This window comes from Sinohyriopsis cumingii, chromosome 7, assembly GCF_028554795.1.
Source record: "Sinohyriopsis cumingii isolate HCF-2022 chromosome 7, ASM2855479v2, whole genome shotgun sequence".
NCBI lineage: Eukaryota > Metazoa > Mollusca > Bivalvia > Unionida > Unionidae > Sinohyriopsis > Sinohyriopsis cumingii.
In genome coordinates this window covers 15,808,111-15,823,110 of record NC_142967.1, presented here as the reverse complement: position 1 = coordinate 15,823,110, position 15,000 = coordinate 15,808,111, and the positions used below count along the sequence as shown (strand labels likewise).

The window sequence follows — 15,000 nt, the reverse complement described above, 5'->3', positions numbered from 1 at the left end:
ATCATTCAGTACATAATAAATGCTTACCTAACAGATGTCTTTAATTGGCAAATACTTCCAGAAAAGCAATAAAATTAGAACAGCCAAAAGAGGCATAATTACAGAAGAATAAAATTACAGTGGTTACAGCCTGAATATACTACAAAAGCAAATTTATTTCTAGCATTTTTTCTGTCTCATACATGTATTTGCTTATTTACATTGATTTTACATGTGACTGCAATATATGTATCATATGATGTATAATCTGTTATTTTTCTCTTATTAATCAACAACAAATAAAGTGCTTACAAATCTTGCAGATGCCTTAGATGAAACAAAAGTCTCCTACCGAGAGAAGAAGAGAAAAAGACTAGAAAATTGGGCAGCTCTTGCTGATGAATTGGTTGAAGTTGGCGCAGCCGTGTTGTTTACACCACCTCACAGTCAGTGCATTTGTTGTACACAAAGTCCCGATCAGATTTTTCGCTGCATGGACTGTGGCACATCAGCCGTGTACTGCAGAGAATGCCTTGACATTTGTCACAGTCTGCCACATCTACACATGTTTGAAGTGTTTAAAGTAAGCTGTTATTAATTTTTAATGTGTAAGTTTTGTTAGCATCAATTTATATTGTTTTGTATGAATTGAAATTGTTGTCTGTATATTTTACATCTTCAAGATATTGATATACAGTCCAGGTTATCTTTTTATTAATTACCTTGTTAATCCTCAGATGAACTAGTCAGTTTATGAAAACAGATTTTCATCCAGGGAGTATAACATTTTGCAACATTTGTATATTAATGTGATTTTTTCATTCTTTTTATTTTCTTTCACATTATTTTTCTTCACTAGTTATATTAATAGTATTAATTTTATTTACAAAAGATTTTTTTATTGTATAGAGATTATGCCACAGGAGGGAATATATATTTTTCAAATGAGAAGTAACCAGCATTTTCTTGTTTTTCAGAATGGTACATTTGTTTGTGTGGACACAGATACACCAGTGTGGAGAAGGCCAGATAACCATGAATGTCAAACCATCTATTGTCAGCAGATTGTAGTAATGGATGAACATGGTTGGTATACATTTATCCTCTTTAATATATACAAATTAAAAATGGTCCATTATCATTTCTAAACAGAAATTTACAAACTGCTTCTGGGGGCCCTGAGTGGCCGAGTGGTATAAAGCGCTCTCCGTTACGGATCACTGCCATCTCACCTCTGCCTGCGTGTGTTTGAGTCTCGGATACAGCCAATGTCGGTATGTGAGAAAGCTTGCCAGTAGCTTCTCGTGGGTCGGTATTTCTTTCCAGGTTTTCCTGGGTTCTTCCTCCGCCATTAATACTGGCCGCCATGTATATCCTATCGTGTGCTGAAAAATGGCATTAAACACTACAAGAACAACAACAACAACAAACTGCCTCTGATAAATCACCTAACCTGTTTGACAAAATTTGAGGGAGAAAAAAAACATCCTGGAATGGCTACATTTCAGACTGGTACTTATGACAAGACATTGCAATCTGATTTTTTACATCACTACTACATGTGGAAACAAAATTCAATTCTTCCTGCAAACTGGTCAGCCAAGTTTAAAAATTTTTAAGAGGAAACCTTTCTTATTATTAGGCTTCTTAAGTTTGCACTAATGATACTAATCAGCCACTGATAATGACTTTGCTGCTTTCAGGTAATGTTCATTTTTTACACCTTCATTTTTCCAATAAGCATTTTTCTTTTAACAGGCAGACAGCACAAGCGTATCATTGAATTATGTGGGTGCGAGTCTGCGGCAGTTACAATGATCCGTAGTTATCTCTGGCCTTCCTCACCTAAGAATCCCATTTTAGGTTTCCACATAGGACTTCTTGAGTGGATGACAGCACTGTTGCTGGAGTGTCATGTGTCTACCAAAGGTTTCTGTGAAGCTTTAAAGGCCAAGTTGTCCAAGCATCACAAAGGATTGTTTGATTCAGAAGTAATGCATTCAGTTCTTGTCTTTTTCATAATTATTCCATTTTTGTGTTTATATTCTTTCTTGAAAACAGTTGTTAAATATGTATATATGTAATGAAAGATTATTATTTTAGTGGTTTGTAAATTGATGTTTTTGTAATGAGTTATGTTGTTTCCAGCAAAAATTAGGTTTTTTTTTTGGTTTTCAATTTGTGGCATGTAGCAACTGTATATCAACACAAAATTTAGATTTTACAGAATATTCTTACAAGTATCCAGTTCACCCAGATTTTATAACCTATGCTTTTTGCCATAATTAGCACACTGGGTTTGTTGAATATTTGACAGACTTGGTCACATTATCCTGTGAAATCATTTACACATCATGTATTGATATATAATTTGGTGTTATACATTTCCGAAGTTGTTGTATTCTGCTCATTGGTTCAGTTTCACATAATGTGATTTGAGTCTGTTTAAAATAGAAATAACTGAAGACCTGCATCCTGTTTCTAAAATAAATATTTCTGATAATTTTGATTTTGTTGCATCTTTGTAAATGTTTTGTAATCCACATGCTTTACAATGATACTAATACCCTTTGCCTGTCCGTTTTGGGGTCTCCAGGTGGCCAAATGGCCTAAATCACTCTCCATTACAGATCACTGCAATCTCACCCCTGTCTGCGTGGGTTTGAGTCACTGGCTCAGCAAATGTAGGTATGTGAGAAAGCTTCCCATCGGTTGATGGCTCTTTGGGGTTTTCCCGTTTCTTCCTCCACCAGTTATACTGGCTGCCATGTATAGCCTATCTGGTGCTGAGAAATGGTGTTAAACCCCACAACAACAATAACAACTGTCTGTTTTGTTGATCTACCTATCAACAGATCTTTTTTTTTCAAAACTGCTAGGTGACATTTCACAAAACTTAGTATGTTTTATGATCTTTCCCACAAAGTAAATATCATTTCAAAGAGGGTTCGAGTTTTGCAATTACCCGGTGGGAGAGAAAAAAATGTTGTCACATAATATTTAGGTATATATTATGTTATAGCAGGAAGATGCACCATCTGTGTGACACATATTCCATTCCATTTTTTGGGGTAATCACAATATCTTGTTTTACAATGGACAAAGAAGAAATAAACTGTATCCATGATAAACAAAATTCTGAAAGTTAGTAGCTATTTGGCAAAGTATCCAGTATGCATATTTTAACTATCTCAGTTGGTCACATCGCCTTTTCTTTTATCAAACAGCTTTTATATGAAGTTTTGTGTTTACAAGATTCCATTTCATGTGAAGTTGACACATTCAAACAAGAAATATATTTAGATGCTTTCATTTATTAAATCCTGTTGAAATTTTGGGAGGGAAATGTTAGGACCAAAAAATTCCATCTCTACAGCAGATGTCAGTTTACTTATGTGCTATGAGTTATCAGTAATATTTATTATATCAAAATTGTATGCACTTCTGTTAGATACAGTATAAAGTTTAAAATGAATCAAACTTGTTATTTATATTCTTGTTTTTTTGTTGTTTATTTTCCAGTTTAAAGACGTTTATAAAATTTTAATGAATGAATGCCTGGTGCAGTATCGAAATTTTAGGTACAGGATCAGTCACCCTATACATCTTTGTGAAGAAATTGATTCTGGAACCCAGTGCCCAGCATGCTTTGAGGTAACAGCTGCTTTAAGAAGCCAATGGATGTATGTATGTATGTATGTATGTATGTGTGAATATATATATATATATATATATATATTACATTATTCCTAGTATTGTAGACTGCAGTTTCTCATTATGTTTGTATATATCATCTGACAGGTATATAAATTTCCTTTGGATACAGTAAGATATGCAAACAGCTCCTTTATGCATAAAAAATACAGTTTCCTAGTTGATATATAAGTCTAAATTTATGCAAAATATTAAGCATGCACATTTCCATCTGGCACTTGTTATTTGATGTTGTTCATTGTACAGTCTGATAGAAGTCTTCATTGCATGTCAGCTCTGACATTGAAAGTTGATGGGTATAAGGAATTCGATTTAAATAAGTCAATAATGAGAGGCTTTTTTAACATAATTTTGACCAGACAGATGTACCACAACATTTCTTATAACTCATTTTCAATTTCATTTTCAGAATCCACAAAAGATTATTTCTTTTGATGCAGATTTCCAGTTGGTCAGAAAGGTTTCATCGGGAGCTGAGGCAGGAAAGCCTAAACATGATGGTCATTTCTTTCTTGATCAGGATGAAGTTGATAAATTCATGGATGGCTACTCCACAGAAAAGACAAAGAATATGCAGGTAAAAGGCAGTTCACAATGTAAGAAGAGTTTTAACTACTTGATTCTATACTTTATATACTATTTTCCTCAAATAAAGACAGTTTCATTAATTTACTCATATTTTTGTGAAGCTATTATCTTTTTAGATGCTTTTTGTTTACCATTGCCTGCCCAGTGCCATCAGATGACAGATACATTAATTTATTACCACATCTCCATCCACTACAGATGGTTACCATAGTAAGTACCATGTATGCTTAATTTCCACCAAATAGTTTAGAAGGTCATACATATACAGTTTTGGAGACAGAATGGTAGTTTACATACAGCTAATGCTTGAGTGAAAATCTTGTAGATCATGAGTCTTATAACAAGTTCTATTCTCGTGCATTAGCGTTTAATAATTTATCATCTAGCTGCTTTGCATAAAGATGAAGGATTCTGACCTAAGTTTATTAAGTCACTTCATATTTACCATAAAATTTTGCCTCATCTTCTGGACTCTTGATGTAGTTATTTTATTTTGCAAGTTTCCGTTTGTTTATTTCAGGAATGTAGTGAGTTTCAAGCTGGCAGTGCCCTAAGATCCAAAGCGAAGAACAAGAAACTTGATGAAACTGCTCTGTTTGGTTCTGCCTGTCGTCATGAATTCCCACACTATTTTTTCAACCTGAAACATGGTGAAAGGTATGCAATTGTTTTTTTTATCAAAAGTCTTAATAATTTAGTATCCACAATATCATTTGGGTAAATATTTGTCATGCAAAGTTGTATTTTTCCATCTTTGAAAATTGGTTAATGACTTACCAAAGTTTCTCTCCTCAAGGAATGTAACTGCATTAAAGATTTTTTACATAGTTGAATGAAATATCTTTACAGCTCAGTTATTTCAATCAATTTTACATTTATTCGTAATTAGTCGATTACAATATTGTAATGATTATTTGTTTTGAACAGCATTGAGATTCATTAATACCGGTAGTAACTTATTGTTACTGGCAAAATTTTACAACTAAAGTTTGGTATACTTATACAATTGATTTTTTTTCTTAATATGATCTTGTATGTTTGAATTTCAATTTTATTACAGAATTGGTTATTCAGTGTACCTGCTTGAAAAATTAGTTGCAGAAAACAAGGACAGCCAAATGCACATATTGTATGATATAGCTTGTCTCCTGGAAACCCACCTGAAGGTACATGTCTGCCCTGTCTATTATGTGGGTGAATTTCTCCTGACTTAGTTGTGTTTGTGGCCATGTCATATTTCATGCAGTATTTCAGTAATTTTTCTGTTTTGATTCTCTCTCATTTCCTGATTGTTGTACAATACATATCTTCTTTTAATCATTTTAATGTATTAATTGAAAACACTTCTTGTTTATAATTAATTTTAGGTTCAGTATTTGATGTCAGATAATCTGTCAATAGATTGATGTGTGAAGCATAGCTGAAACCTCATTACCACTTTGTGAAAGTGTTGTCATTTTGTTTTTGGCGTCACTTTTATTTATGTGTTCAGTAATTCCTATGATAGTGTTGTTTCTAATCATTTTCAGCTTGCAATTTTGTTCTTCATGTGCATTCTATTAGCATGGTATCATTGTGATATTGTAACATTTTTTGTAATTTAATTTCATTGTTTATTTTTAGAAAAAAGAACGTACTGATCTGTTGGATGCAGTGAAGCTAGTTATCCCAATATTTCATTGCTATGGACACAAAATGGCTTGCCAGGTTTGTTTTCCCTTTACCAGTAAAAACATAATGAAATATATCTTCATATACCTTTTGAAATGTTTTTAATTGTTGATTGTTCCAATATCAAATGCCTGTCTTTTTTAATGAAAATTTTATATGATGATGTAGACGCTCGGTGTATGCACCAAAGTTGTAATGACAAAGGAAATCTTCTTGCTACTGGCATTTGTAAAAATGTTGCAGTTTGTTTCAGATAACTGTATTTTTAAGATCACGAAAAACTTTATTTAAGATCAGTTTTAATTAAATGGCTTTTGTAATTACTGCAGTTCTCAAGAATTTACATTCACTTTATTAACAAATTTTTTTGAAAGAACATTACCATGTAAAGGGAATACAAAATCTTGTGTATTAATGTTTCAACTGTTTTTTTTTAATTCAGTTTTGTCATGTACATTTTCCCCATTTTTGTAGGTTTTGTACAACCCAAGGCGAACACCTGGGTTAGGACTGACTGATGGGGAGTGCTTGGAGCGCCTGTGGGCATACTTAGGGAAATTTAAAAGCATTTCCAAGGAGATGACTCCAGAAAATCGTGTTGATCTGCTTGTTGATGGCCTTATGCATTATGGAGATAAAATTAAAAGAAAACAAGGTACATGTAGTCTCTGCATATGCAGTTTTTGCAAGTAAGAAAATATGTCATTACCATCTAATTGTGCCATTAACAGATTAGGTTTTATCAAACATAATATTAATTATATTTAAAATTCCTTGCCATCTTTTTGTTGTATTAATGTATACATACATTAAGACCTGTCCTAACATGCAAATCCTGGGGTGAATAGATTTGACCGGTTGAAAATTAATATAGTACATCTAGATAAAAACATGATTTTCACATTCATTACAGAAATTATATACACAAACACACACAGTAATTATCATCTTACTGATTTTCAGGCAAAACCTTTGCAGAAAGGTTGAAGAAAGCAGAAGCTCTGAAAGTCAACACCAACAGAATGCTTCAAGAAACTCTAGGAAATATTTCAGGTGTTTTAAATTATGCTTTTCTTTAATTCTTTCTTTATGTATATTTTGAACCATTAATCAATTTTTTTAATTAAGATTTTCAACTTATGCTTGTTTTTGTTTTTTGATATATTATTTTCAGTATAACATCCATGCATGTTAGCCTGTAACAATTTTGCTGGTGTTCGTTAAAAGTGTGCCGACCTGATAAAATCATGAACTAACAAATGAATAACAGGTATTTTGAAGTGCTTTTCATGAAACGTGCAAGAACTCTAATGCTAAATCTTTAATAATTGATTAATTAAGCTGACACTATACATATTTTAGTCATCTCTGGTGGACACTGTATTTCTTGTTTGCCTTACTATTAAAAAAAATTGGAAATGTCTTTCAAAATTACAGCAAAATATCAAATCATTTTCAATTCAAACACAATTTCAGATCAAACCATTGACTTTGTATAAGCAGTGTTATTTAATTCTGAGCAATGGATATAATGCTTTCAGTTTATTTTTATTAGCAGTGTTGCTCATGGAGGTGCAGGGTATTACCAGTAGAGCAGTTTTCCTCATGATATTTTGTTCCAGCTGTACATACCACATTATGTTTCCACTAAATCATACATGCCAACCATTACACTTTTGGCATAATCATTATGCTTTTCTCACCAGATTACATTTTATGTTAGCCTGTATATGAATTGTGCTTTTTTGGCATACAAAAAAGAGCAATAATAAGTTCTTTTGTAATTTTTTTATTATCATTTCTTTGATTCCACTCATACACTGGAGATTATTCTTGAAAAGATGACTGCTGTGTAAGAATAGTGCAAGAGTAGTTTCCTTTTTCGCTATTTAGAGCAACTGTATATGACCCATTTCCAAGAAACAGACTGGTTTCTTCAAATATGAACATTGCATCACAGATTCATTAAATTGACAAGCTAGTTAGTTAGTGGACCTGTCTATACATTTAATGGTGCCATATGTTAAGCATTTATGGTGTGAGTCGTTATATGATAGAAAATATTAGAGCAGTTATCATCAAGAAGGAATGTACAGAAATTGCAAAGTAATCTTGTTATTGAAAGAAAGTAATGATATTTTTCACTTGTTATGTTAATTTGTTAAAAGTATGTGCATAATTCTAAGATTGGGGCATTGGTGTTGGCATCAGACTCCAGTTTCCCTGCCAACTGTATCATTATCATCACTTAGTGGAGTGTATGCTTCAGTGTCAGCACTTCCCATTTTTATGCACAAGCACTCAGTTGTTTTAACAGTATCATTTACAGTATCACAAGCACTCAGTTGTTATAACAGTATCATTTGCAGGGTGTAGCTTATAGTGTAAGCAGACTCATTCATATGATAGACCGCCATTTGCTATTTTTTGGATGGTAAGCAGGGATTGTTCTGAAGAACATTCTGTGCCCCAAATAGCATTAAAAAATGTACTCTGATTTCTTGAGGTAAAAGAGAAAAAATCAAAGTTCGAAAGAAAATCCCAAGACCTACCTTCAAACAATTTAAATGGTCAATTGTGGTATACCACAGTACAGAGTTATGTGTAGTATCCATTGTAGCTTCTTGTTAGTGTAATATAGAAATTTGCGTTACATGCATTACTTGACCAGTTTTTTGCTTATTGTGAATTTATTTTCATGTATATCACTTTTTCTGGCTTTGCAGAAATAATTTGATTGTCGCTGTCTTTTTAAAGGTGTGTCAACAGATGACATTAGAAGATGGTCAGTGGAGGATAAAAATCGATTTTCCACAGGCAACTCTCTTGCAAGAAGTGAAAGCAAGGTATAACAGCACATCATTCACTGAGTTTGGTTTAAGAGATGATAGCACCCCTATGTATAGGTCAGGTAGAATTTATATCTCTAAAATTTCATCTTTGCTCATTTTAATTTCTTTTTGCTTTGCTTCAGATCTGAATTTCAGTTTGGAGTGGAAAGAAATCATTGTTAATAAGAGTCGGTCATCATCCAATATAGTGACTGTGCTAAAATATATTTGCATGGAGGTGTTTTTGCCTTGTTTCTAATGAAGTTCATCAATAAAATACCTTTAAACTACTCATTTTCAATTGCTCTGAATCAATTATGTTTTACTGTAACATCAGTAATGTATGTTATTAAATCTATGATTATTTCAACCTCCTATTATTATAGGTGACTTCACCATGTCAGCTGCAATTGCACAAGCAATATGTTTAATTTATGCTTTATAATAAATTTCAGGAACCGCTTACCCGATTAGAGACATATGCTATCAGTTTGAAGAAATACTACCATTTAAGGTAAGTTGTTCATCTCTTATAACTGATACCTTTTGTTAATTAGACATAGAAAACCTCATACAGTAGCTTGTCCTTAAACCTGTAATGGTGATATGAATAATGTGCCAGTGTTGCCCTAAACAATAATATTTTCTTTAATAATTTTATAATTTCTTTGAAAGGAAAGACTTCACATAAATTTCAATTATATTTCAATATACATCAAGTCGGTATTATTTTTATATATACTCTTTCAGTCAGTCTTCACTGGGAGTTGTTGATCCACTAGTTACAGAGAACATCAGGAAGAAAATGTCTGGGTAAATATGTTTCATTTTCATTATGTCTCAAGTCACACTCAACCATTTACTACTGTATGTATGATTCAAGGCATTGTTGTACAGGCAGTGTCTTTTACTGCACAGGTGCATCTTGCCAGCATCATAGTTTGAGAATGTAGTATATGTCAAAATTAAAGCTGTAATTTTATGACTGAGGTCAAACCTGCCTGTTGTCACAAAACTACCAACAAATATAAAAGATGCAGTGATCACATTGAATAATATATAATATGTTTTTGTTGATTGTTTCAAGTTAATAATTGCAGAGATGCATATTTACTTCAGCCTATTCATTTTGGCAGGATGCATAGAAATCGTCTGGATCAGCTACAATAGAACAACCTCATGCATAGTTTGCGAGGCAGTTTTGGATGGCTTAAATTGGTCATTCTATAGTTTCTGTGCATCAGAGTAGTTTCAAAAACTTAGACTGAAATGGGTTTTTCAAAACAGTTTAATCAGTTGTCATATTTTTCTACACACAAATGCACACCCAACACTTTTTCAAGTTGATGGTTAGGTATGGTGGCAGTATTTCAGAAATGGTCTAAAAGTGGGGTTGTTCAGAAACTGGTTGCAAATGTTAATGCCTGTTTCATGTTTATTCAACAGATTCAGATACATAGCTTTATTACAGCATGTGATTCATGGATTTGTTCATTTGTGCATTTTAATTAACTTTCCATAGTTTCCTTATTAGCTACATTTAAAGTGTCCACACTTTTCATGATATAGTTACAACAAACTATGATATAATCAGACTCAAGTGACAAAGTATTTAATGCTGAAAAGAGTGAATATTTGTTGCAGAAATGAATAAATCCATGATTCTTGCACCTGTGGTCATTGTCAGACTCTCCCCCTCCCCCCAATTTTCATACTGTGATTTTTAATTCCTCACAATTGGGTTACCATTACTTGTTAAAATGTATTTTAGTTATTTGAGTCACTGATGTTTCTCCAGTCTGTATGCTACTTTAGAAATAAATGCAGCATTTTGACTATTTAATTTTCTATTTGTTTCATTTTCTTTCAGTGATCATTGGCTCTTGATTGGTTTTCAAGCTAATCAAAATAAGTAAAAGATTTCTCTCAGCCAGTAAAGTTTAGTATGATTTGCTTCTTTTGCTGGGAGTGCAAACTATCAAGTAATCTTGGTATGCACTCCATTCAGTCAGACCGCTCTGGTGGCCTAGTGGTTAGACTGTCCGCCTCGGATGTGGGAGGTTGTGTGTTCAATCCTCGGCCAAGTTATACCAAAGACTTTTAAAAAATGGTACTAACAGTTACCTCGCTTGGTGCTCAGCATTAAGAGGTTAGTGTTAGGACTGGTCAGCCTGGTGTCAGGATAATGTGACTGGGTGGGACATCATGCAAAATATCTGCGGCCTGATGTAAACTGTCACATTGCAGACATTGTAGCGATATGACTGAAACATTGTTAAAACTATGTTAAAAATCCAAATCACATCACAACACATAACACAATCCAGTCAGTCTAAAAAATTCTTCTCTCTTTTTTTGTTGCCCTGTTTTACTTGTTATGGAGGAAAAAAAATTATGCAAAAGATGAAAACAATAGTGATGGCGCCTGAGCAGCCTAAAATGAACACTGGGGCAGTAACTTAATTAAATTAAAGGAAACAGATATAGTGATTATTACAATTTACTGGCAGTTCAGAGTATTCTGATTTATGTTTTTCAGTCTAGAACAGGTCTTGAGATCCCACGAAAGGTCCTTAAAGATCACCAGGTGGTCTTCGACATCAGACCAGTATAAAATGCACACTGAATCCAGTAATATAAAAACAATAACTGCCAAAGTCCAGGTGATGACAAGGCTGATGGCAGAGAGAACCTTCTTACTGCAGATGATGAAGAAATATGCGCGTAAGTATTGACATAACAAGCCTTGATATCATGAGATAAAGGAGAATGTGAAAGAAGTGTTAATGGATATTTTGGGTAATTAAAACATGTGTTTTGAAATACAGTTGTCTTTGTTTAAGAAGACTTACAATATTCCAGGCAATCTTTACAAATTTATCATTTTAGAGGTAATCACAAGAAACAATAAAACAAAATGTGTAGGGAATTAATTTGGTGTATGTTTTTATGGTATGGAGTTTTGTTTCATTGTAATATATATTAAGTTGATCTGGCTTTATAAATATAACTGGCATAATAAAAGGTCATATTTCATGTTTTTCTGTCTATTCAAGGTGGACAAGCTGTTGCAGTAAGACTTGGGAGACAGCTAAAAAAAGTAAACACAGCTGTTCAACATCATCTTAAGGAGTACAATTTATTGGAAGGCAGCAAACTCCCGTATCCAGATAAACTGGACCTGGACAGCTTGAAATCTCTAGAGGTTCCAGCTGCAGTTCCAGAAGAACTTAAAAGGCTTCTAATTGATTTGTTTGAAACAATGGAGAGATGTGATGAAGAAATTGAACTAATTGCATGTGACATGAGGAGCACAAATTGTTTTTACATAAAACAACAGGGAGCAGTGCTAACTTCATTTGAGAGAGCAGAGAGTGATGTGCACAGGGCTGTCCTGCTCTTGGAGGGTTTACATATAGAGAGATGTATTCTTCATCTGAGAAACACATTCTCTAATGTATGCATTGTTAATGAAGTTCCATTGCATTTCCACAAGATATTACAGTTTGACTTACCAAGTGTCGACCAAGAAATTCCCTCTATTCTTGGCAATCTTGTATCAGATGAATATCTGCTAGAACAGTTAGATGTTGAAGGGTATGAATCGATGGATTCAGACCCATCTTCAGACGAGGCTGATGACATTGAGATGCATATTTAAATTTCTTCTCCTATCAGATTTTTTAGTGGTGTCTGTTTCTTTTTTTTAAGAGAAAAAAATCATTGAATTCTTCAAACAGAACAAATAATCTTTAAAATATAACAAAATATAGTATTGTTTTAAATTATCAATCTGCAGAGTTATTCTGAACTTTTGCTTATTACCAGTTGTACATATTGTATTTAGAATAAAGATACATTAATTCTTACTTACTGATACATGTATAGTTAACTGTTTTCATGTCTCAAATACAAACAGTATTTCGCTTTTATCTCTTAAATCCATATGGTTACCCATTTAACTGAGAGTGATCAAAATTATGGCAAGAGATAAGATTTAATCACTACATTATGCATAATAAATTGTCAAAATATAGTAATGATTATTTATGATGATTCACAAGAGACTGATTTTTTAATAATGTTATAACTAAGCAATGCTACGTCCAAATTCATCGTTTATTTTTCATAATGATCATGTTCATATTCATGTTATTGGACTAAGCCGATAAATCAGGTATTGGGACTGATAACACCTATTCATTAAAAGTTGTAAATATTTGTAAACAGTTTCATCTGCACACATCAGTGTACATTTTATACACTTACTGGTATTTCTTGCAGCTGTTGAGCTATTGTCAACTTAAGGGTTCTTATGTATATAATATTTCTGGATCAAATCCTATGTTTGACAGATTATAACTCCATGTTTAATAGCACAACTCTTTCCAGTGACCATTTTTAATGTGGCACTAGATTTGGCTATTACCTAATGCCAGTGGTGATGTGAAATGAACAGGTGCATTAACTGTAATATTTTGTGGTTGGTTTGTTTTCAACATAACTTCTGCTTGTAGAGTCACATAAATTGTTGTCATATCCATTATTGAAAACTTAGTGACTTTGAACTGTATTTAATGGTTTGTAGTCAGACAGTATTGTTATATTTTTTGTTATTTTACCTCATGGCAAAGTGATGAATGTTATCATTATTAAGTTTGTTTTGAAAGCTGGCTATGTGCTGTAGATTTTATAGTAACTTGATTGACTCTTTTGGGGGTATATGAATATAATAAATTCATGACAGTACAAAGTCATGCGTTCTTGAAGAAGTGATAGTCTGACAACAGCATTTTTATATGAAATATATCTTGGAAATTATCATTTACTGTAAAGTACATAAAGTACACTATAGTAACTTAGTCATTTTGGTTTGTCATTTTGTATATTGTCATGCCTCAAAAACATAATATTGTGACCAAAATATATTTAATAATTATGTCTGACACAATAAACATGTTTTAATTGCATAATCTTTTATGTATTCCTTTCTTTATGGTTGTTCTCCATACCTGAACTTTCTGAAGTTGTTCTTTCATTTCTGTCTTTATTTCCTAGAATGTCTCTGAGTCACTTGTGCCTTCACTATGTATACATTTTTATATTTAAAATTTTTTAAACTTTCATATACTATTAAAAATATTCTCAGACATTTTCATTTAATTTACATACCTTTTTGGTGGAGTGCTATTGTAACGTTAAGTACATTTTTGCTAACCTTGCACTAATAAGTTTTATTAGCCCAGACATTCACTATGTCCAACATTGTGGCCATCTTGAAAATCTTATTATCAAATCTGCTATTGAATTGATGGTCATATTGACATGGGGATTTCACCTGAATATTTTGCTCCATTTAGCTGGTCTTAAATATTGTGGCTGATTGTATATTTCAATATGGTTGCTACCATGGCATCATGGAACATTTTAACACAGCTCCAGAACGGATGGTCATAGTGACATGGTTTTCAACAAATTGTATCTTGTATCATTCATTCCTGGAATTTCTTTTCAACCAGTAGAGTGCTAGCCTCTTCCAGGGATGCTTGTTTATGTAGCCAGAAACAAGAGTGCCAGAGAAAGTTGACTCAGGATGATTACTACCATGATCTCAACAGGTTTCCGTCTCATGACATAATTTTCACGCCTTGTTAGGAAAACTTTGTTTTTAACCATGACAATTTCCTACATAATTGAAAATAATTACAAATTATCTTTTATACACGTTCAGTATGGCCCACATGCATTTTCATTATAATTTATCAATTATTTAGGAATTTATACATTTTTAACATTAGCATTACTCGTCATAGATCAAAAGAGCGTGTGGGATGGCCGGTTGCCAGATCAGTTGTCAAACGTGGCCTCCTGATAGAAAAAGACATATTCACCAGAAGACTTCATTGTTGATTCTAAATCCAAACAGTGCCCAGTGGATATCCATCATAGTCACTATAGCTGCCATCTTGAAAATGTTTAAGCTACTCAACCTGAATCAGTGGTCGTATCAACACGGACTTTTCAAGGCAAGAATTATGATATCTCGTTCCTAAGTGATAATGGTCCGGATCTGATGTCAAATATGGCCACTTCCTTGGTCATCTAGAATATCCTGTTTTTGCTATTCCTTCTAAACAGAAAGTTGTATCAACATAAGATTGATGTAAACAGTGAGCCTTGATGCTGAAAGAAACACCTGGTCACATAAATTTAGTCC

At 33.0% G+C, this 15,000-nt stretch overlaps 2 protein-coding genes across 5 annotated transcripts in view; one reads left to right on the top strand and one right to left on the bottom strand.

The window, feature by feature from the left end:
• The window catches only part of LOC149794773 (uncharacterized), a 13,665-nt gene extending 1,175 nt beyond the window's left edge, over positions 1-12,490 (top strand). For 2 of the 4 annotated variants that reach the window (XM_089964404.1, XM_089964406.1), the window contains exons 3-17: positions 303-562; positions 957-1,065; positions 1,738-1,970; positions 3,502-3,633; positions 4,103-4,270; positions 4,802-4,938; positions 5,342-5,447; positions 5,905-5,988; positions 6,427-6,607; positions 6,916-7,005; positions 8,710-8,798; positions 9,239-9,297; positions 9,534-9,596; positions 11,323-11,507; positions 11,840-12,490. In XM_089964404.1, the coding sequence (XP_089820530.1) occupies positions 303-562; positions 957-1,065; positions 1,738-1,970; positions 3,502-3,633; positions 4,103-4,270; positions 4,802-4,938; positions 5,342-5,447; positions 5,905-5,988; positions 6,427-6,607; positions 6,916-7,005; positions 8,710-8,798; positions 9,239-9,297; positions 9,534-9,596; positions 11,323-11,507; positions 11,840-12,444 (2,501 nt within the window). In that variant the 3' untranslated portion in view covers positions 12,445-12,490. Of the gene's footprint in view, positions 1-302; positions 563-956; positions 1,066-1,737; positions 1,971-3,501; positions 3,634-4,102; positions 4,271-4,801; positions 4,939-5,341; positions 5,448-5,904; positions 5,989-6,426; positions 6,608-6,915; positions 7,006-8,709; positions 8,799-9,238; positions 9,298-9,533; positions 9,597-11,322; positions 11,583-11,839 lie in introns of all 4 variants that reach the window. The other 2 variants (XR_016422195.1, XM_089964405.1) reach the window with 2 other exon arrangements.
• The window catches only part of LOC149794771 (solute carrier family 23 member 2-like), a 110,838-nt gene that overhangs the window by 57,472 nt on the left and 38,366 nt on the right, over positions 1-15,000 (bottom strand). The gene's annotated exons all lie outside the window — the stretch shown is intronic.